This window comes from Pogona vitticeps, chromosome 5 (genome assembly GCF_051106095.1).
Source record: "Pogona vitticeps strain Pit_001003342236 chromosome 5, PviZW2.1, whole genome shotgun sequence".
Taxonomy (NCBI): Eukaryota; Metazoa; Chordata; class Lepidosauria; order Squamata; family Agamidae; genus Pogona; species Pogona vitticeps.
In genome coordinates, this window is record NC_135787.1 from 21,834,002 (window position 1) to 21,855,171 (window position 21,170).

The window sequence follows — 21,170 nt, forward strand, 5'->3', positions numbered from 1 at the left end:
ACTAGTTGACAAAAGGGATTTTTTTAAATGTATTGTTTTATTCTGTTGTTTTACTTGAGCTTTTAATGTCGCACTTGAGTTTTATTATATTTGTTTAATACTTTTTAAATATTGTAATGCTTTGACATGTAGCTTTTAACTTTGTTTTTTTTTTTTTTAATACTTGAATCCTTTAGGGAAAAGGTGGTATATAAATGCTTTAATCATAAAATGCACCATGGAAGACCACTGAAGTAGATTCCTGATTTGACCCAAGGCCTAACTTCATGGATGCATGGTAAATAAGTGTATGTAAACTGGAAGCTCATGCTAAAGAAATCTTTCCAAATCCAGATGATTTCAAATCTTCCCCATAGTGCCTTTTTAGGGAACTTTTATTTCATCAGTTGAAAGGATTTGGCCAAGAGCATCTTTGAGTCTCAAGCTAAATAATGCATTAAGCATGAAAGAAAGTCTGTAGCTTTAGGAAAAACCAGTCCATGAATCATCTCTCTCATTTCACATGCCCCAAACCAAAAAGGTGGCCCTCGCTTTAATTGCAGTGCCGAGCACAGAATTTGAGTGTACATAAACAAAAGGAATTACGATAATTACCATTATATTAGGGGAAATATGTTATAATTATGCTTTCTCAGAAGGAACTGTCGCAGTCATTTGTTCTTGAAACCTTGGTGTACATTGCCACCACTGTAGGTTAGGATTTTTAAAAAAGGAAGGAAAGAAGGAAATCTTGTCAGCTGTCTAATATGTTCAAATGTAATTAAAGTTCAGTCTTCATGATAGTTTATGAGGAGTGGGGTAGATTAAATCCTTCCTTAATGTAGGTGAATTGGATTATGCCTGGGGATTTTGAACTGTGATGCATGCAGGAATTTTCCTGGGTTGTAGGTGTAACGCTGCATAGTGTTATATTGTCAAAATTGATTCACTTAGTGTCTCACCTAGTATTTGCAACACAGTGCATCTACCTGAGCACATATAAAAGTGGATATTGTCCTGTCCCTTGAGTGCTGCAGTGCTGGGATAGATGAAGGACAACAGATTGAGGCTGAACCTGGACAAGAAATCCTGTGGGTGGGGGACCCTAATGTCTGTGGTCTGGGTACCTCCCTGTCTTTTAGGGGGGCACTCTTTCCATGAAGGATGAGGTTCCTCGCTTGGGTGTGCTTTTGGACCCATCGCTATCATCTCAGATAGCATCTGTGGTCCGATCTGCTTATTTCCATCTAAAGCAGATCACCCAGCTACGTTCCTACCTTGACACCGGGTCCCTCACCACACTGGTCCATGTGCTGGTAGTCTCAAGATTAGACTACTGTAATGCCTTCTACGTGGGGCTGCCCTTGGGACTGCGATGGAGACTGTAACGGGTCCAGAATGTGGCGGCCAGACTTCTGAGTGGGGTTAGAAAATACCAACATATCTCTCCCACCCTGGCCACCTTACACTGGCTACCTGTTCGCTTCCGTACCAGTTTCAAGGATGATGGTACTAACCTATAAGGCCCTAAACAGTTTGGGACCTCAATATCTGGCCGACTGCCTCCTTCCAGTTAGATCTGCCCATCCTATAAAATCGCTGCAGGAAGGGCAGCTGAGAGTTCTGACCCCAAGAGAGGCCCAGAAAACAACCACTAGAAATCAGGCCTTCTTGGTGGTAGTGCCACAATTATTGAACTCTCTTCTGCCCAAAGTCCGCCTGTCCCCTTCACTGGGCATTCAGAAAGCTACTAAAAATCTGGCTATTTAGACAGGCCTTCCTTGAATAAACTACACTCTGATACAATAGTGTCCAATAATATAACTTCAGTCATACTGCCATGTTCCGTGTTTTTATATTCTTCTATGGTTTTGACTGTATTTATTGTATTATAATTTTATCCTCACTTCACTTTATGATTTTTGATTTTCACCTCTATGTATTAATGTCACTATTTGCTATTTTGTTACTCTGTTGCTTTTTGTTATTTGTTGTAAACCGCCCAGAGTGGCCTTGGCTGCCAAATGGGAAATATATAAATAAATAGATAAATAAATAAATAAAACTCACTTAAGAAGTAAAAGACTGTTTATTCTAACATGAGCTTTTCTCCGTCTATGAATTGTTTTACTTTTGTCTTGTGATTAATCAAGAGGAGATAACCACAATCTCATTTGCATGTCTAATTTGATTGGCACCAACTTTCAATGATTTTTGTGCCGGGGGGGGAAACATGAGTGGAGGAATTACATAGTTTAACGACTTATATGATCCTAAGAAACTTGTGGTTTTGTCTTCTGGAATGACAGTTTGCTTAATCCCCCCAAAACCCCAAGTGATTGTTTATGTTTACAGTCACTGGGGATGACATGTATCTTGTCTACCCTGAAAAAAGAGGAATTGCCGATTTGTATAAAATTTGCATATGCTAATATATATATTAAGTGAGAATTTAGGATTAGTAAATTGAAATAGATATACATCTCACTGTCATAAGAAAAACGGTAACCAGGGAATTTTCTGTGCCTACTTATTGTTGATGGGAAGTTTTGAGCTTCCTGCTCTTCCTTCATGTAGCTATTTATTTTTCTGAACTGGCTGAATTGGACAGTTCAAATAAAGATCTGATCTATGCAAAGTAGGCCATATGGACATCCTAGGGATGGGCGCTCTATAACTCTTTGTTTGCAGTTATTTTATTACCCCCCCCCCAAGTTCCTTTGCCTCTGTGGAAAGAAAAGATGGGTGCTTTGAATTAACATTAACAAAGTTAAGAAGCAACTGCACATTGCATCTAGCTTAAATCAAAGGCCACAGATAATTGAAACAGGTGTCGTGAAAACATAATGACTGGACTGAGTCCAAAAAAATTCTGTTGAACTTGGATTTTGACCCAGGTGTTGTTGTCAGGGGACACAGCTGCTTGTGTAAGGATTTGATTCAGTGCTCTGGATGCTGTTGCATTTTCCACAATATCAAATGCTGCTTGAATTGAAGGCTCAGGTAGACTCATCCTTATGAACAGAAGCTAATCAATCCCTCCATTTCATTACCGACTTAGTCAATACCAGCTGGCATGTCAACTATGGCTGGTTTGGGAAAGAAGAGCTGTCTCTGCTCCAATAATGTGAAAATTCAACTATTGAAATGCACTTCACAGATGCCCTCCCCCCCGCAAAAATATGCATTATCCTTCAGCTTCTTTTCTAGGAATTTTATTATCCTCAAAAGTAGTCGTGGGTGCTTAAATTCAACAAATCTCTAACTTTTAGCCAATATTGCAGAAATATGGGACACTATACAAGGTCGATTCCATTGTTATCTCTTAAGACACTCTCACTAAGCTTAGAAAGGAACACCTGGTCACTCTCTTCATTGTTCTTTTCTGTACATCAAAAGTGACACATATGCAGCAGCTGCATCATGGTAAATGTGGGGGTGACAACTGAGTATACCTACAGTGATCATTTTAGCCCTATTCAGGCATCTTTTTAAGGGTTAACAAAACATACAGTACTAGGAGGGGTTGCAATAATCCTGCCCACTCTGCTGTTATTTTGCTTGCATTAAAAATGATGGATCTGAAAGGGAGGGATTCCCATATGCATGGAGGACCTCCACACCAGTCAGAATCCTGGGAAATGGGGGTTCAGAATATTGGCTCACATAAAATTCTTTTATTTACTGGCCAGAACCCTGATGGCACATCTCTGTATGTGTAAGGTTAATGATGTCATCAGCCTCAGCCTCTTATCTTGAATGAAAATGTTCGATTCCTTCTCACCAGGTTCCAGAGAAGCCTTTGAGAGCCTCAGAACAGGGAGGAGCTTTTAATGTCAGAAAATCACCACTGGTAATCTCGTTCTTCAGAACCAAGGGGAGAGGACACAAACTTGTAATTAAAGACAGAAGACCGTAACTAATGAATCCTCAAACTTTATGTGCATGGAGCTGTGCCAACAGAATGCCAGCTACCAAATCTACAGTCTTTATTTGTTATTTATGAACATGAATTTGATGTTTCTGTGTTCTTCTGATTGCTTGAGCTATCTGTTTTGGTATTGTTTTTCCTTTACATGGTGGTCACGGAAAGAGAGAAGTTGTGTAGAAGAAGACATGTTGGTTGAGTTCATTGCTTCGCAGCTGGTGGCTATGGTGACTGTAGAATTTTGGAAACTGTAGACCCCCCAAAAATCACTTTTCCAAGGTTTCTTCTTGACAGGACAAGCCAAGAACCCACATTTCCTCCATTGCTTAGTCCCGTTTTTCCAACCACCACTTCTGGGACAACAGGACTAAGCGGCTGAAATGTTGTGCAGCTCTGTGCGTATAATTTGAAATGATGCAAGTGGGAGGGGAAATTGTGCCAATTTGGCAGTGATATTCATGAAGGTCATTCACAGACACGCAAGACAATAGTCATGCCATGAATCTTCCAAAGACTTCTGATATTTGCAGTAGTTTGGAATTTAATGCTACTTTCCTCATCTGACAACAAAGGGTTGCACTGTGGCCAAACTGGCTGGTGTACCAGAAATCTCTATTTGCAATAAACAGTTGATAGTGGTGTCAAGCCACCAGTATCCCCACAGTATTAGATCCAAACTTAGCCCTATTTAAAGAGACCCACTGAAATCAATAACATTTGAGTGAGTTAAGCCAGTCAGTCTCTCTTGTCTGAGTATGACTACAGATATTTCCATAGGAAGTTTTTTCTTTAATGTTCCCTTGCCTAGCTGACGGAATATTCAGAGGTTTCGATGTTATCACCTTCATATGTAACCCTCACTTTTTTCCTGCCACTTTTCACCACCTTTTTTTTTCCTAGCTACAAAATTAGTTAGAAAGGAAAGAGAGAATAGCTGAACAATGCTGATTATTATGTTTATTATGGTTCTTAATTGGTAGCACTGGGAGTTTTCTCTCCAGTTCTGGAAGCACTCCAGGCCTGGACCCAGCCGGTATGCTTACAGCTAAGCCTTCTACTAAAAATTACAAGATATATAAAATCTCATCTCTACTGGAAAGTGTTGCTGCTTCTTTAATTTCATTCTAGCAGATCTGGGATAGCAAAATTCAGAGTTCACATATAATCTTGTGAGACATCTTGTGAGAGCAAAATTCAATATCCCTGCACACATTCTCTTACCATTGGTTCAAATTTGGGGATCCTAAATACAGTATTGGTGTACTCCTAATATTTGCAGCATAAACAAACTGTATGCTTAAGCAGGCTCATTATGCAACTGTGTATGGATACAAAGTATGAGACTCCTTCTGTATTCAGAAAGAGAAGCCACATTTATCATATTCCAACATCACTGCTCTCCTTCCTACCATAACTCATATTATCAGGGAAGGGCTGTGACTTCAGGAGAACCAATTAGAGACTAATTGCTGTAAACATGGTCATACTTCATTGCACCGCTGAAATGGAGAATCAATACAAAATAGTTGTAAACCATCACCGTCAGTATTCTGTAGGGATTAAAGTTGAGGACCCACTGAAGGACTTTTGCAATGACTCTGATGAAATAACATTTTTGAAACCCCAAGCTTGAATTTTCCTACATACAGGAACTTCTGAAACTTTATAAAGTACAGAAGACCACACACAAGAATGTAGCTTCAGTTCTGAAAATATAATCAAGCCAACAGCAATTAGAATTTCACTACCCACTAGAGTTTTACAGAACTCATTAACACTCTTTAATCTATCCTACAAAATCCACTGGGGCTTCTCACTTTTTTTGAAAAGTTCTGAGGTTATTTCAGATTCTTGAAGCAGACAGCCAGAAATACAAGAGTGATACAATCAGAAGTTTCAGTTTCTTCCAAGGATCAAAAGTATAATTCTTGAAGGAGCAGATCAGAAATATTGGACTAATATTGGAGTATTACAATATGCCGGGGTGGACAACTGTTTGGGTTCTGAGGGCTGTTTTTGCCCTCCTCTGGACCTTTGGAAACTAGGCAACTGCTGCAAAACTTTTTGATCTCAGAATGACAATTAGTATCCCCAAAGCTGGTGGAAGGTAGCTGTTTGTATCTCTCCCACAGGACGGTTTTAGGCCAGAAAAAGTCTTTCTCCAAAACAGGAAATGACTGTTTGGGGCATGGAGGGAGCACAGGGACTACATGCAGCTTCTGCATTGCACTTTGCCCATTGTTGCGATACACAAAGGATGCTCTAGGTGAGTAAATGGAGAAGAGAAAGATTTTGCTGGCCCAGTAGAGAGGCAGGGCAGTGAAATCTGGGAAGGAAAGGAAGTTTTTGTTCTATTGGTTCAGCAAGAACTTCTGGTTCCAATGAAACTCAGCCTTTTTCCTTATCCTCAAGAGAAACCAAAGAGGTACCTTCCACACACACACACCCTACTTAGACCACAGGCCATTGGTACTATATCCTAGGCCACGATTTTGGAATCGACTGGTTTACTAAGATCAAACCATGGTTTAAAATCCTGAATAGGAAATTAAGCGTTCCACACTATAAAACCAATTGGCCAAGACTGACATGCTGAAACTGATGGTACAAAATGAGAAGGCAAACAGGAAGGCAAGCATATTGGTCTGAACTATAGTTTAGGAACCTTGGATTTCTATGCCCACGCTAGCTCACAATCATGGGCATTTCGGTCGGAATGCTATACTTAATTACCCAGACGTAAATCGCACAAGTCAGTTGTACATACTTCTCAACAGATATAGGAGCCTACTGTATTTGTATGATGCAGAATTTTGCAGTATCAGCACAAATTAAAGCCCATTTAGGGGACATGAAAAAGAGGACACAACTCCTGTATATTAACTGTGTGGTGCAAGAAATTTCAGCAGGTGTGGTGTGGATGATGACAAGCTACAACAGCTGGAATATCCTCTTGTGCACAGCTGTTAGAAGTACAAAAACCTTCACTTTTTCATCTGGCTACCCTTGTGCACATACTTGCAGGGTTTTTTTGTTTTGTTTTTGCACGAGAAATATTTTATTTACTTTTTTGTTGAGGGATTCTTTTTCCACCAAAAGAAGACAATGTGAATGTACAGGAAACTCATTTTATTGCTTCACAGGAAACATTTTGACAATAAATGAAGACGGGTCTAGCTGCTGCTCAAAAAGCAGGAAGACAAGTGTGAGCACCAATATGTTCAAAGCTGTGAAGTCATTAGTTTTGTAGTAGAACAGAAAACACATTTTTTTTCTTTCCTATTCCTGCCTGCAGCATCAAGTCAGCTGTATGTCTGTTATCTTAAGGCGGGGAAAGTATATGCATAGGTTTTTGAGTAAGAGGAATATAGAATTGACGTAAACTAAATTATGGCATGAAGAATTCATGTCCATCAAAATGTAGAACCAGATGTATAAAAATGAATGCAAAAATGCAACACATTCTTCTTACTAGAATTTATCTCCATATAAAAATTCTGCATATACTGTATGATAGGCAGGGACAAATAAAGGATCTCATTTTCAGACATAGTATGAGCATTGTACTCATTTATAGTCCAGATTCAATGCAGTTGTTACACTCCATCAATTCACCTCTCACATATGTGGCCTTATGAGTGAGCGACCTCCAGGTTTCATTATCCAAGGATTAAACTAGGAATGCCTGTGGGCCTCCACATGTTGATGAACTACTACTATCATCCTCCACTCTTGGCCAGACTGGCTGGGGTTGATGGGAATCTGAGTCTAACAACATTGGTAGGATCACCCTTTCTAAGCCCTGGCTTAAGATATTTCAGGTAGCCTGAATGGACTGAGTATGTTGAAAGGAACTTTGTATTTCTGTACAGCAAAAAAGCAGCATATTGTATTAGTAATCTTAATTAAGTTCTCAGACCTAGGCTATATGTCCACTTGAATATCTACATGAAACTCTTTCCTATGCGCTCCCCAGTTCAGTCTGTAGATGGGGTGCTCTACTCTCCATTCATGTTAATGCACAATTCCTATGGAGCTACGTACACACACATGTGGATGGGACCAGCCCTGCAAACAAAAAGAATGAAGTGGCCACCTCAAGACGGCAGATACTGAGAAGTAGCAGGAAGATGCTAGAGAGAACTGTGTGCCATGTAGCACATCTACCCCATAATTTACCTTGTTGCCTTCAAATACAGTAAAGGATGCTCTTCTATCATCAGTGCTGAAGAAAGGTTGAGGTTCCAGTTCATTGTTACTTGTAAATGGAATGAGAAAGGAAACTATTCTGTGCTTGATCTCAGACATCAAATATATTGGGCTTTGTTTGTATGGAAGCTTCATATCCAGCAACTGTCAATAGATCTGGTTACATCTAAGTGTGCAGTTCACTCAAACTCGGCTTCTACTCCAGTTCCATTCATATCTATAGTTGGTATCTCAAGTAAGCTTTAAAAAGTTGAGTTGCAACAAAAGGGGAATGTGCTTCATCCCTGTTCCATCAATTATAAAAATAATTGTACACCATGATATTAGCATGCTTTAAATGTTGTCCTCCTTTTTAAAAGGCCAAGGACTTGTAAGCATTACACATCTAAGAAACTGTTGAAACGTTAGCATCAGGTCCTTCGCTTATTAAAACTTGCTACTCCCACAGTCCCCTTGAAAGAGAAAGATCAAAAGCAGTAAGTGGTATAATTAATCCTGTATTAATCAGTAACTGGAATTTTAGCATCATTTATGTAAATGTGCTGAAGCTAGTTTGATTTTTATTATATATTACTGCCCCTAAAGTATATTTTGAAACTGTTTCCCAGTATCACAGAATGGATTTGGGGGCTTTAGGGGGGCTACAGTTAGGAGATATTTCTACCCCCCTCCAGATTTTGCTTAATTCTCCAACTTTGACAGTGGAAATCCTGTTGACAATAAGCTGCTGATATTCTAAAATACTCATATTGAAATCCTATGGTCTTTAAAAGGGCGTCCAAGAAAGTTTGGGTTTCTCTCTCTAAGGGTGGAGGGGAAAATCCACCCTCTCTTATGGAACTGCAAAAGAGTCTCCAGCTAATATTGTTCTCTTGTAGTTGACCAAGGGGTTGGGGGAGGCACTATAGGATGACCCATTAAGGCAAACAGGACATTGCTTCACCTCTTTCAGATTAGTTTTCATTTGGTCAGCCCACTCCTGCCTGCTTCCTTTCCAGAAGTCAAGAATCCGGGTCTCATTTGTCTGCTTTTCCTGAATTCCCAGCCTCCCATACTTTGAGTCTGTGTGAATGAGAGGAGGATAGACAAATGGTAAGCAGAAGGTAAATGCAACACTTCTGGCTTGAGGGACAAGATTATTTTTCTGCTCATCAACTGCATAAGGGAGGGAATAAATAAGGTGACACAGAGTTGGAATGAATGCCTGCCTGCCTTCAATTGTGTGCATATGCCCAGAGATCTGTTTGTGACCCTGTCTCAGTCCATCAGTGGCTGCTGTGCCTTCCACCCCACCAATCACAATGGGCACCAGCCTCTACTGGGAAAAGGAGATATTCTGGAGTATACTGGGAGAGACTGTAGACCTGAAGGTTCCAAAGCCTCCTTTTCCCCCGACACATCTCAGTTGACTTTCACACCGTAGTTGATTTCTGATCCATTGTAATCAATAAGAGTAAGTGAGATTATTTCATCTGCATCCATAAAAGTAAGAGGGAGGGAAAAAAATCTTCCCACACACTTTCTGCATCATTGGCACACATGTGATAGTGCATATCATTTGCTTCAGAGTCTCCTCCTGAACATAAACCTTTTCAGTGAGGCATGCCTTCTGTGCATACTTGTATCGGCGCAAGAACCACTGATCTAGTGGAACGTCTTTCTGAACAAACATACATAGCTTTATAAGTTGAATTTATTTTAGCCTGCCTCTTAATTGCATTTCTGCCTAGCACTTAACACCACTTAGGATGAAGGCAATGCCCTCTTTTAAGGCACTGCGGTGGTTTCTCAGCTGAGGAAAATAAATGTCCCAGTGTGATGTGCATAGATGGACGTGCTGCTTCTATTGAAATTAACAGGGCAGATTTTGCAGTCAAAATCTCAGAGGCTCCCACATTGTCTGTCACTGGAGTCTTGTAAAAGTGATGGCTCCTAACACACTAGGAAACTGTGTCCTAGAACTGGCTGGGTGATCTTTAAAAACATAGCTTCAAATGGCCAAAGGAAATAGAGTGCCATATCAAATCCTTTTATGTCTTCCGAAGTCCCTTTGTGGAGTTCAAGAGTTCTTCCATTTTTAATTTACCAAATGTCTTCATTGTCATATCTCCATTATTACATTATTCCAGTACAATGTCTCCAGCATAAAGGGTGATCAGCAGGATGGCAGTAAATCCTGTCAGCAAGCCAGCATTTTGGATAAGAAAAAAGGCTAGGTCATCTTTCCTTCCAGTTACTTTCTCTCTCGTCATGTCATTCATTTCTGGGAACTGGGGGAGGAAAGAGGTAGGTGAAAAGGAGAGAGAGAGAGAGAGAGAAAGGGAGAGAGATGAGATTTTTAGGTAGGTGTTGCCATCTGGTGGAAGAACTCATGAAATTAGCATGGCAATTTTTAAAAGTGCATCCATGGATTTTGTCCCTAAGCTACTTGAAAGCAATGATTAGAGTCTATGACCAGCCTGGATGTTGCATACAAGTAATCACTTGACCAAGACATGAATATAAAACACTGTGTTTTCTGCTGCTTACTCAATTCTGAAGTACTCTACTTAATTTTGGTGATCACCCTAGCGATTTTCACTACAACAGATATGCTGTGTCAATAAATACCTTTTAAAATTAGCTGATATATCATAAGAGAAGGATCAGGGTAAGACTTTGTCAGGGTTAGTCTTTTGGATTACAACTCTCAGAACTGGCAAGAGTAGTATGACCAATTTGACCAGGAGTTTTCAACCTTCACTCTCTAGGTGTTGTGGACTTCAAGTCCTTAAAGCCCTTGCTAGCGTAGTTAATGCAAAAATATTCTGGAAACTGGCATGCAAAATATCTGGAAGACCAAGACTGAAAACCTTTGACTCAGAAAAATGTATCAGCAACAGCTAAATAAATAATAAATACCTGGGGCTTTTTACACTTGATTGTACATCACAACAACTCAAGGTACAGAGGAAGCCCTGGCTTTTCAGTCATGTTAACCACACTGGATGATCCCTACTGCTTCTAGAAGGAGCAGCTAAAGACAATCATGGGCCTTCAATTTACTAAGAACCCAGCTTGTTCTCTGCTTTTTTCCCTTTCTGGCTTGTTCAAGGATAAATAAGCCTAAATTCCATCACCTGTCGAGTGTGATATCATACTAAGCAACCCAGGAAGCAAAGGTTCAGAGTCTGTTTAGCATATCCCACTATAAATGGGAGCAATCAGCCAGTTTCGACAGACTTGTCCAAAATATAGGGACATTCTTTAGAACCCTGAATTATCATGATATCCAAATGCACCTGCAAAATCCAAATGCACCTTCTACAAAATTTTGGGAACTAGAGACATCATCTTTCAAACAACAATTGTCATATCCAGGAATTTAATGAAAACTACTGTGAGATAATGTCTACAATACATCTTGTTTCTGTGACCATCATAAATGCAGCTTTCTAGATACACACACACAGACACACTCATACATACATCAGCAGAGATGCAAAAGAAAATAAAAAGAAACAGAAAAACAACTACTCATAGACATTGCTTCTAGTCTGGTAGGTAAACATATCCCTGTTATTTACTTGCAGTTGATCACTGCAACACACTCTCCTTGGAAATTAATTCAAAGATACTGAAGAAACTTTAGCTCCCACAAAGTGCTGACAAATACAGATCAACAAAATTGCTGTGCTGGCTTCTTATCAAAGATGAGTTAGGATCAAGTTCAAAGTTTTCCAAGCCCTCTGAAACTTAAGCAGTACAAAAATGGGCTCTCTAGAAATATATTTGAAAGAGAATTGAATTTTCATGTTGAGGGGGAGACGTTTTTCAATAACTGGAGTAATAACACTCACAGAGGCAGAAAGCAGCTGTTGTTTTCCTCATCTTCTCTCTTCAACAAAAGTCTCTTCAACAAAACTGTATGATGACACAAGCCATCTTACCAGTACAGTTCCACCCCCATCCCACCCACCATCCACTGTTAGGCTTCCTAGGGAGTCATCTCAGGCAGCAAATTTATAGTGCAAGGAAAAGCTAATACATTGGTATTTGTTTATAATAATTGTTATGGCATTTCTAACACCTAGGGGCAAGGAAAGCCTATGCCAGTCTTATATTCAACCAGTGTGAAGCAGATACATCAGTCAACAGATTTGCGATATCAGTAAAAGACAGAAAATTGTTCAGTTTAGTTTTACTGTGTTGCAACTGCCCAGTTGAGAAGGGGAATACCTGTGAGAAGTTCTGGCTCAACTGCCAAATAACTTGGTTGGACTTTGTCATATGAACCATGAGGTTGTGAGACAAGCACCATTTGTAGTTCTTCTTCAAATAAAGAATGCCTTGGGCTAGCCCTCCTTAAACATGTCTTGACTCACTGAGCTGTACCGAGCACCCCTTTCAGCCTGCTAATCTTCCCTTTGAGATCCAAGGCCTTTTCTCCCCCCCCCCCCCTTTGAGACTGCAGGCCTTCACTCCTGTGACAGCTGTATTCATCCTTAATCAGTCAGTACAAATCATAGCTCCAGACAGAGAGGTAACTCTAAGCAAAACTTTGCTCTCAGTAAGTTATGGTAAATAATTATTTGATGACTTCATTTGGCTCACTTAGCAGCACAATCCTGTGCATGTTTACTCAGAGGTCCCACTGAGTGAATGAGGTCTGTTCGTAAGTGAGTATGTGCAGGATATGTCTTAGTTGGAAAAAAAAATCCTGGAGAATTTGAGGAAGTATGCAGGGTAGCCAGTGGGTAGTTTCTTTATATCCACTATCCAGAATTATTGGAGGGAGGAGTGATCAGATGAGCATTCATTCTGCTCTTCAGTCCACTACAGGAACAGGCTAGTTTGCTCCCTTTTCTGACAATCAGATTACACAATGGTTAAAGCCAACCAGCCTGTCCCCTGAGTGCTCCTTTCTGGGTCCCTGTCAGGAGCTACTACTTTTTAGGTGCAAGTAGGTTTGCTCCATTTTGATTCATTTCCAGGATGTGCAATCGATGGAGATGAACCAAAGTGGAGCTTACAACTTTCAATTTCCCAGAATCATTAAATGGCTTAAGAAGATAGCTAGCTACTTCATAATATTGAGCTAAAGAAACATATTTCTCTTGTTTTTGCCCGTTGTGCTACCCTAGACTGACGTGGCTACCACTTCTAAAATCACAATATTAGGGAAATTAAACACTTCCTCTGTTCCTCCATGGAGGGGCAACGGAAGAAAGCAAACTTTTTTAAAAGTCTAATACGACAGTGCTGGTGTGCTATATCACTTAGGGGGAAAAATTAAAATCTCCTCTCAGAAGTGGGAGGAGGGCAGGCAAGGAGAGAGATTTCTATTTATTTTCTTTTGTTGTTTTCAACAGAGGGTTGCCTGAGGTGTGTACACCACATGGATGCAAAGATCATACCAAATGGCAAACCGGGCTTCTACTTGGCCATAAGGGAGCCTATTCCAGCCTGCTCCAATTCAGCCTTGCAGACAGCCCCTGGGGTGGATTCAGCCTTTAGTCAGTTAGTGGACCCACTTAAATCAGCAAAACAAGTTAGTGACTCATATTCTCTGAAATACCACTCCCTTCTCTGGTTATTTGGGAGGCATCAGTATTAGAGGCCTTCTCAGTAGCTGTTCCCAGGCTTTGGAATGTATTGCCTCAAGAATACCCCTCCCTCCTATACTTCCTACATTAAGCAAAGATCTTCCGTTTCAGGTAGGCTTTTAAGCATTAAGAATATCGGGAATATTTTCTTTATTAAACTTAGAGATTTCTACATTTTAAAAAATGTTTTAAAATTATTTTTAATCCTGAGATAATCTTATTAGTTTTCTAAAATAATATTTTTATAGGATTTAAAAATAATTAATTGTTGTATAACTTTAGCTGTAGTGGGTCCACAAATGAAACCTGAACAAATTACAGATAAATATACTCTTTTGTTTCATTCTTGCCTTGAGGTGAGGAATTTCTTAGGACTCAAAAATCCCCTATCACAATTACTTGTCAAGGAGGAACAGCCCTAATTGACAAGAATAACTCTGCAAGGATTCTTTATACCAGGCTTGTCCAACCTGTGGCCCGGGGGCTGCATGCGGCCCAGCTCAGCTCGTAATGCGGCCCAGTGCAATTTTTTATTTTTAAAAAAATTCCAAAGTTTCAAGTTACACTGCCAGCGCTTGCGGCTGGAATGTGCCCGGGGCACGTCAGAACAGTAGAGGGGGAGAGAGGGAAGGAAGGAGCAGGAGGGGAGAGGGGGGCTGCGTGACTGCATTGCACTGTCCCTGTCAATAGGTGGACCCCTCCCAGCCCCATAAAGCTGCCGGAGTCGAAGCTGGCAGCCTCTGCTGTCTGAGATCGCAGCTGCCAGTAAGCGTGCTTGGAGCGGGGCTGTGGAGGACGGCTAGGGCTGCCCCCCACATGCGGCCCAAACCAAATGTATGTGCGGCCCAAACCAAATTTTCATCTTCTAATGTGGCCCAGGGAAGGTGAAAGGTTGGACACCCCTGCTTTACACCCTTAGCCAATACTAGCGTTTGTCCAATGGTACTAAAATGCACTTCAGTAGGCATTTACTTATTAGCACAAATTATTCTGTGGGCCTATATTTTGATATATAGTAATGCATTTTATTGTATATGTTATTGTATTTTTTCATATATCTTAATGTATATTTTAATGTTGTGAATTGTTTTGCCATATTATTTTTAAAACTAAGTGGTAGATAACTGTTGTAAAATAAATACATTCATTTATTAAATACAGGATAATATTAACAAATGGAGAAAAAAGCAACTGTGCTTGAACCACTGCTTGGTAAATAAGCAGAAAATTACAATTAATCCAAATTAATAATCAATGCAGTAAGGTGCAGTGACATGGAAGTTGACTCCATGCAGAACATTTTAAAATGGCTTCTGCCTGATGCCTTAACAAATTTCTTATGACTCCTGGCCTACCTATGCATTATGTGAGAAATAATAAGGTTGTAAACTGAGGTGGTTGAACACTGTATGTCCAGTGGTGGCATTAGATTTAAGGGGTCTTGAGCAACCTCTCCTCACTGATTCTTTTTTCTTTGTCTTTGAGTAAGCTTCTTTGCCACTGGTTTTCCTCGCTACTGTTCCCCACTGTTCTCTGGCGTGCCCTCTTCCTAGTGATATGTTATTCATTATTTTAAATTCCAAATTCTCCTGGATTACTGAGACATAATTCTGGGACTTCCTGCCCACAATCCAGAAAATGAATCCCCTCCTACTTGCATTCTGAATTCTACCACCAATACATCCTGCACAACGTATACACTGGCTTGCAGAGAACACATCAAAGGAAGGAACAGAAAAGAAGGAAACAAGAGTTCTAACACATCCTACCTGTTTATAGATAGAGAGGAACAAGGTGGAATTCAGCAAAAAAAGCAGGATTCTGCACTGACCATTCATACACACAATTTACATTCTGCTCAGACACTGCATGAAAGCTTCCGGTCTAGAGACCTAAAGACAGAAAGATTTGGAAGATAGACAGAGAATCCTATCATCTATTGTGCCATAGAGCGGTTCAAAAGAGAGGTGTAAGCAAGAGAAGTAAACGCTCACTTTTCTCATTCTTGTGTGCAAGAACAAGAAACTGCAAGAATCTATCCTGACTTGCAAGACAGAGAGATTTTCTGTCCGCCTTGAGAAATACTTTTACCCTTGCAAGAATAATTTGTAGACAAATCACATAACTAACCGACAGTAGCTGCTGCCTTGTTGCACTAATTTTTAAATATTAGAAGAGCATCTTTGGGCTCCATCAGCCAATTCTTCTGTACTTGCTCTGTGTGTATGTTTACATTCAAGGCCAGGTGTACATTTGCCTTTGCTTTTCTTCACAATGGGAAAAGACGGTAATTTCACACAAAACTGCAGAAATCTTGACAAACCCCCATGCCCAAAAAAAACCCCACACAACCCAGTATGGATGTTCTTGATGTGAGAAATTTTATTAGAGGTCAACAAATCCTCAATAGGCTGCCTCTATGTATTGCCACAGTGATCAAGAACAACTAATTTAGCAAGATTTTTTCCCATGTAAGCATCACCTAAGAGAGAAGGGACACTTCTAGCTTCCTAGAGTGCCCTTTTCTCTAGGTAGAAACAACTCACAATACAGTAGGACCCTTGTATTTGCCAGGGATCAGTTCCAACCCCTCCTATGGATGCTGAAAAATGCAGATTATAGTGAACACTATTCTAATAGTGAATGGTTCCCTCTAATGGCAGTTCTAGTGACTTCATTGTTAAAAATATACTGTATTTTTTCGTGTATAAAATGACACTTTTTCCTAAAATAATTAGGGGGGAAATTGAGGGTCATTTTATACACAGAAGGAGGCAGAGGCAAAGGAGCACTCTCTTGCTGCTGCTCCCACCGCCCATTTCTTCCTCCAGTGCAACTGCCAGGGGTCACCTCCACCTCAGGTCGCTGCCTTGTCCCCTCTGGTGGTGGAGGCAAAGGAGTATACACACGTGTTCAGGCGCCTCTTGCTGTCACCGTATCGCTTCCTCCAGCACTCCCTTCAGGCAGGGGACAAGGCAGTGATGAGGTGAGCTGGAGGTGAGCCCTGGCAGTCACACCGGACGAGGTGATTGGGAGGCGGAGGCAGCAGGAGATGGAGGTGGAGTTGCAGTTGCCCATTAATTGCTCCTCCGCCTCCGGCAAGGGTCAAAATTAGGGGGTCACCTTATACTTTGGGGGTCATATACACAAAAAATACAGTTTATATTGGGGATTTTTATTTTCAGTATTTTTAACGTTTTTTCAGACCATGGATAAGTGACTCAACTGATACTGATCCTGCAGATAAGGGGGTCCTACTGTACATATCAATAGAACTGTGGGCTTAATCCAATATTAATTCCAATATAGTAGACCTACTAAATCAATATGGCCATTGCAGGTGATGACTTGACAAGTCCTGTTCACCCAATGAGTGAGAATTTAAATTTCCAATGTAGCCTGAAACATAGCTCGCCCATACAAAAGAACAACAAAATTCAGCCAACATGCCAACTATAGCGAAAAGTGGCATTAAGTGCCATTCTGGATATTATTACCATGAGACACTAATTCCCTGCAGGTATTATTTTTATGTTTTGTACTATTGTGATGCCTGGTCCATGACTTTACTAGCTTTCTCTTACAATATATTCCCTCATAATGCAAACTGTGTAAACTCTCATATTCCTATTTGGGATGTAAGTAAGATGTGGTAGGAATCTCACCATATCTGCCAGGGAAATGTACAGGAACATGCCTCCAGCTATTGCAAAGATAACATTTGGTGCAAAGTTGTTGCCAACTACTATACCGAAAGCGAGTCCAACATAGCAGGAGCACGCGGAGAGGAAATTGAAGAACAAGGCCTGCCGTGTGCTCATTCCTGCATTAAGAAGGATGACAAAATCTCCTGGGGGGAAAAAGGTGGGAAGTCATCAGGAAATATCATCATAAATTTACAAAGACATTTGTAATTTTTACAAAGAGGGAATGTTTCTCCAAAAAGCTATTAAAAAATAAGACTTGAAAGAAGAGATTACTCGCTTAAAATATATATTTTTGATTTGTATCTGTAGCTGTAACAGTGTTGCTGATTTCCTATAGGGGACGGGAGATGCTGGCATGGGGTTTGGTACTGTAATTATGCCTTGTATTATTTCCACATCATGAATGAATGACAATGTTGATATGGGTGTGTATTGTGTGTTGCTTGCCCTGGTGCTGAAAGTACTAGTTATGGCTCTGCTCAGCCTGACCTACCTCAAAGTCCTGTTGCAAGAATAAAGGGTAGGTAGAAGCAATGAGCACCTCCTTGGACTTATCAGTGGAAGGGCGGATATAGAAGTAGCAAACGGGCAAATAAAATACCAATTAACATCCATTTTTCCCAATGATGCATGCCACTGATAGTAATGAAGCTGACTTCTGTGCTGTCCATCCCAGACACTTGGTTTACTAAGACCCAAATCGACCTGCTCTCCACCTGGATGCCACCTCCTCTTCCAAGTCTGGGTCAAAGGTTTGGCCTAACAAGCCCTGCATAGGCATACCCTATGCTGCCTCAAGGAGGCTTGGTATACTGACCATCCTCTGCTCTCTCCTCTAGGGGCCTGATGTACAGGACTTATCACCATCTTTTCATATAGTGGTAAGCCAGACTGCTGTGCCAATCTGAAAAAAAAGTATGGGAAGAGGGAATACCTTCTAAATTTGGCACCCTGGAGTAAAGCCCCAGTTGCCCCATCCTAGTTACAGCCCTGAGGATAAGAAAGAGCTCAGGATTATCCAGCAGAATTCATGACTCAGTAAACACTAGAACCTGTAGCTCCCAACTCTCAATCCAACCAAACAGGTGCAAATTGCACAGGATGCTTGTTTGCCATTTGAAAACAATACCATGTTTTCCCTCTAGTGGCATAAGTCTCACAGAGTGTTGCACCTGCCCAATCAGACTTGCAAACAGAACCTATTGTAGGTCCCAACAGCCATCTGTAAAACAAAGTGAGCTAATTTATAAGAAGTTAAGATAAGAAAAATTCCTATCCGGCAAAGAGACATCTTCTGTCCCTTAAGACTGAGCTGCTTCTAAATGCAGACCTGAATATTATGTGTAGTTGGAACCTAAGATTAATACATCAGCAGCTTTAGTTATTGGGATACCTCTTACCCAGTTCATGAGGAAATTCTTCACACAAGATTGCTATAGATGTGCTAATTCCCTGAAGCAGTGACAGTGTGAAGGATGCCCCAATAGCTAGCCCATCAATGAAGTTATGTAGTGCATCGCTCAGCGTGATCATCCAGGCAATTGTACCAATCTCTGACAGAGCAGGTCCTTTGAAGCATCTGCATGAGCTGCTTTGAGTTTCTTCTTTCTGTAGGAATCAAAATATGCCAGTTCTGTGAATCCTTAAATGGCTAAAAAAAGGGGGGCAAATTATTAGAAAGTGCTGAATTACAGACAGACAAATGGCCAATACTGTTTCTCCACACATACAACAGAAAACCAAACTCATTCTGCAAGTGGCTTGAGATTAATTGTTATGGGCAATTTTTCAGTAGCCAAGTGACTTGAGATGTCCAAGGAAATTCAGTACAGAATGAGCTCTGATGTCACATTTGTTTTAAAGCCCCCCCAAAAAGCATTAAAGGATTTCATAGTATTTCATAGTAGTTATGAGTCCAAAATTGTGCTGTCCCCTGAAGATGCTGGCCACAGAGACTGGTGAAATGTTAGGAAGAACAACCTTCAGAACACAGCCTAAGAGCCCGAAAAACCCACACCAACCAGTCCAAAATTTGTTGGAACACTTCAGACACTCTGGTTTCTAATGGATGTCATGATACGCTGTCCATACAACTCATGTCAGATAAAGTGTTAGACTTACATGAAGTTCAAATCAATTCAGAACAACTAACAAAAACCCACAAACACCTAGAGAGCAAAAAGGCAATCCATTGGGAAGGACAGCTAATTATTGAGGGGCGCAAGAAAAACCTACAGGCTCCTAGAACCATGGTTGTTCTGGGTTTTTCGGGCTCTTTGGCCGTGTTCTGAAGTTTCTTCTTCCTAACATTTCGCCAGTCTCTGTGGCCGGCATCTTCAGAGGACAGCAACCTGTGCTCTGGTGTAGTTGGCTTGGGAGTGCTGTCCTCTGAAGATGCCGGCCACAGAGACTGGCGAAACGTCAGAAAGAACAACCTTCAGAACACGGCCAAAGAGCCCAAAAAACCCATAACAACCATTAGATCCCGGCCGTGAAAGCCTTCGCGAATATATCCTAGAACCATGTTTATTTGTTTGTTCTTCTGATAGTAGAAGGAAAATTCATTTTGGATGACCACATGCAAAGAAGGCTGGGGCAGTTGTGCCTTTAATAACAAAGAATTTTGGAAAGTATAAGCCAAAGTAGTGTTGTGGCTTGAATTTTAGATGGGAGCTTGGGAGAGCCAGATTTTAGTCCCCACTGAGCTATAAAGTGCAGTGGGTGACCTGAGTCTAGTCTCTCTCTCTCTCTCCCCCTACCCCTACCTACCTACCTACCTACCTACCTACCTACCTACCTACCTACCTACCTACCTACCTACCTACCTACCTACCTCACAGGGCTGCTCTATCTCCTGCACCATATTGGCTCTCCTGGTCACCTTGAGGTCATGGAATTTACACTGCATTCTCCAACCCACATTAAAGCTGTGTCAGTAAGGCCTCCCCTCCCTGCCCCCACATCCATAGCTATAACTCCTATGCCTGTAAGGGATTTTCAACAGCAACAATATCTCTAATTCTCCCAAACATACAGTATTAAGGTTCCTGACACAGTTCCTTATTATTACTTGAGAGGGTTAGGAATTACATAATTCTCCAAAGAAAAACAACAGCATCCATGTTCCTTTTAAACTGAATCATTAAGCCACCCATTTTTACTAAAGCAAGTCACGTGGATGATGCTATCTGTGGTAGTGATATTTCCAGAGAAGCAGGTTTGCTGGAACCAGACAGAAGGACAGCACACACAATGCAAACAGAGCAGCCAATTTCCCATTCAAAATGACATTACAAGAATTTCATACATTTGAATTCTATGTTCAGCTTGCAGCTGTGCCCCTTGTGGCCTCTCCGAGGGTTGTGTAACCTCTGCAAAGGATCCTTGTAAGACTATGACAGGACACAATGCTTCTTTCTCTGATTGGTGATGCAAAAACTTCTCAACATGTTTTGTTAAGAGCCAGGGGTTGAATATCCGTGTCTCTTTTTCCTTATTATTGAACTCTGCAGTCTTCCCAGGTATGAATTTCTTGAATACATGGCAGGAAATGTTAAAGGTTGCTGTTCCAACTACGAGTGGAATTTAAACCTACGTGACTAATTCAGAAAGAGTGGCAGGGATCTGAACAAACAGTTTGGCCACCTAAAAGAGGGAAGGAGAGAGAAAGAAGAAACATATGGTTCTAAAGATAAGAACAATTGTGCTGCTATCAGGAATAGCCAGGCCACAAACTGAGAGTGTTGCAGTCATTACACTGGT

At 40.8% G+C, this 21,170-nt stretch overlaps 1 protein-coding gene across 2 annotated transcripts in view; it reads right to left on the bottom strand.

Moving 5' to 3' along the window:
• Window positions 1-9,791: 9,791 nt before the first annotated feature.
• Window positions 9,792-21,170, bottom strand: part of SLC39A8 (solute carrier family 39 member 8) — a 32,304-nt gene continuing 20,925 nt past the window's right edge. The window contains exons 6-9 of one of the 2 annotated variants that reach the window (XR_013545801.1): window positions 18,809-19,016; window positions 17,367-17,551; window positions 15,471-15,593; window positions 9,792-10,386 (exon numbers count right to left, since the gene is read on the bottom strand). Coding sequence is in view for 1 of the 2 variants with exons in the window: in XM_020805417.3 (XP_020661076.3) it covers window positions 10,237-10,386; window positions 17,367-17,551; window positions 18,809-19,016 (543 nt within the window). In the remaining variant the exon portion in view is untranslated. The remainder of the gene's footprint in view (window positions 10,387-15,470; window positions 15,594-17,366; window positions 17,552-18,808; window positions 19,017-21,170) is intronic. The other variant, XM_020805417.3, reaches the window with a different exon arrangement.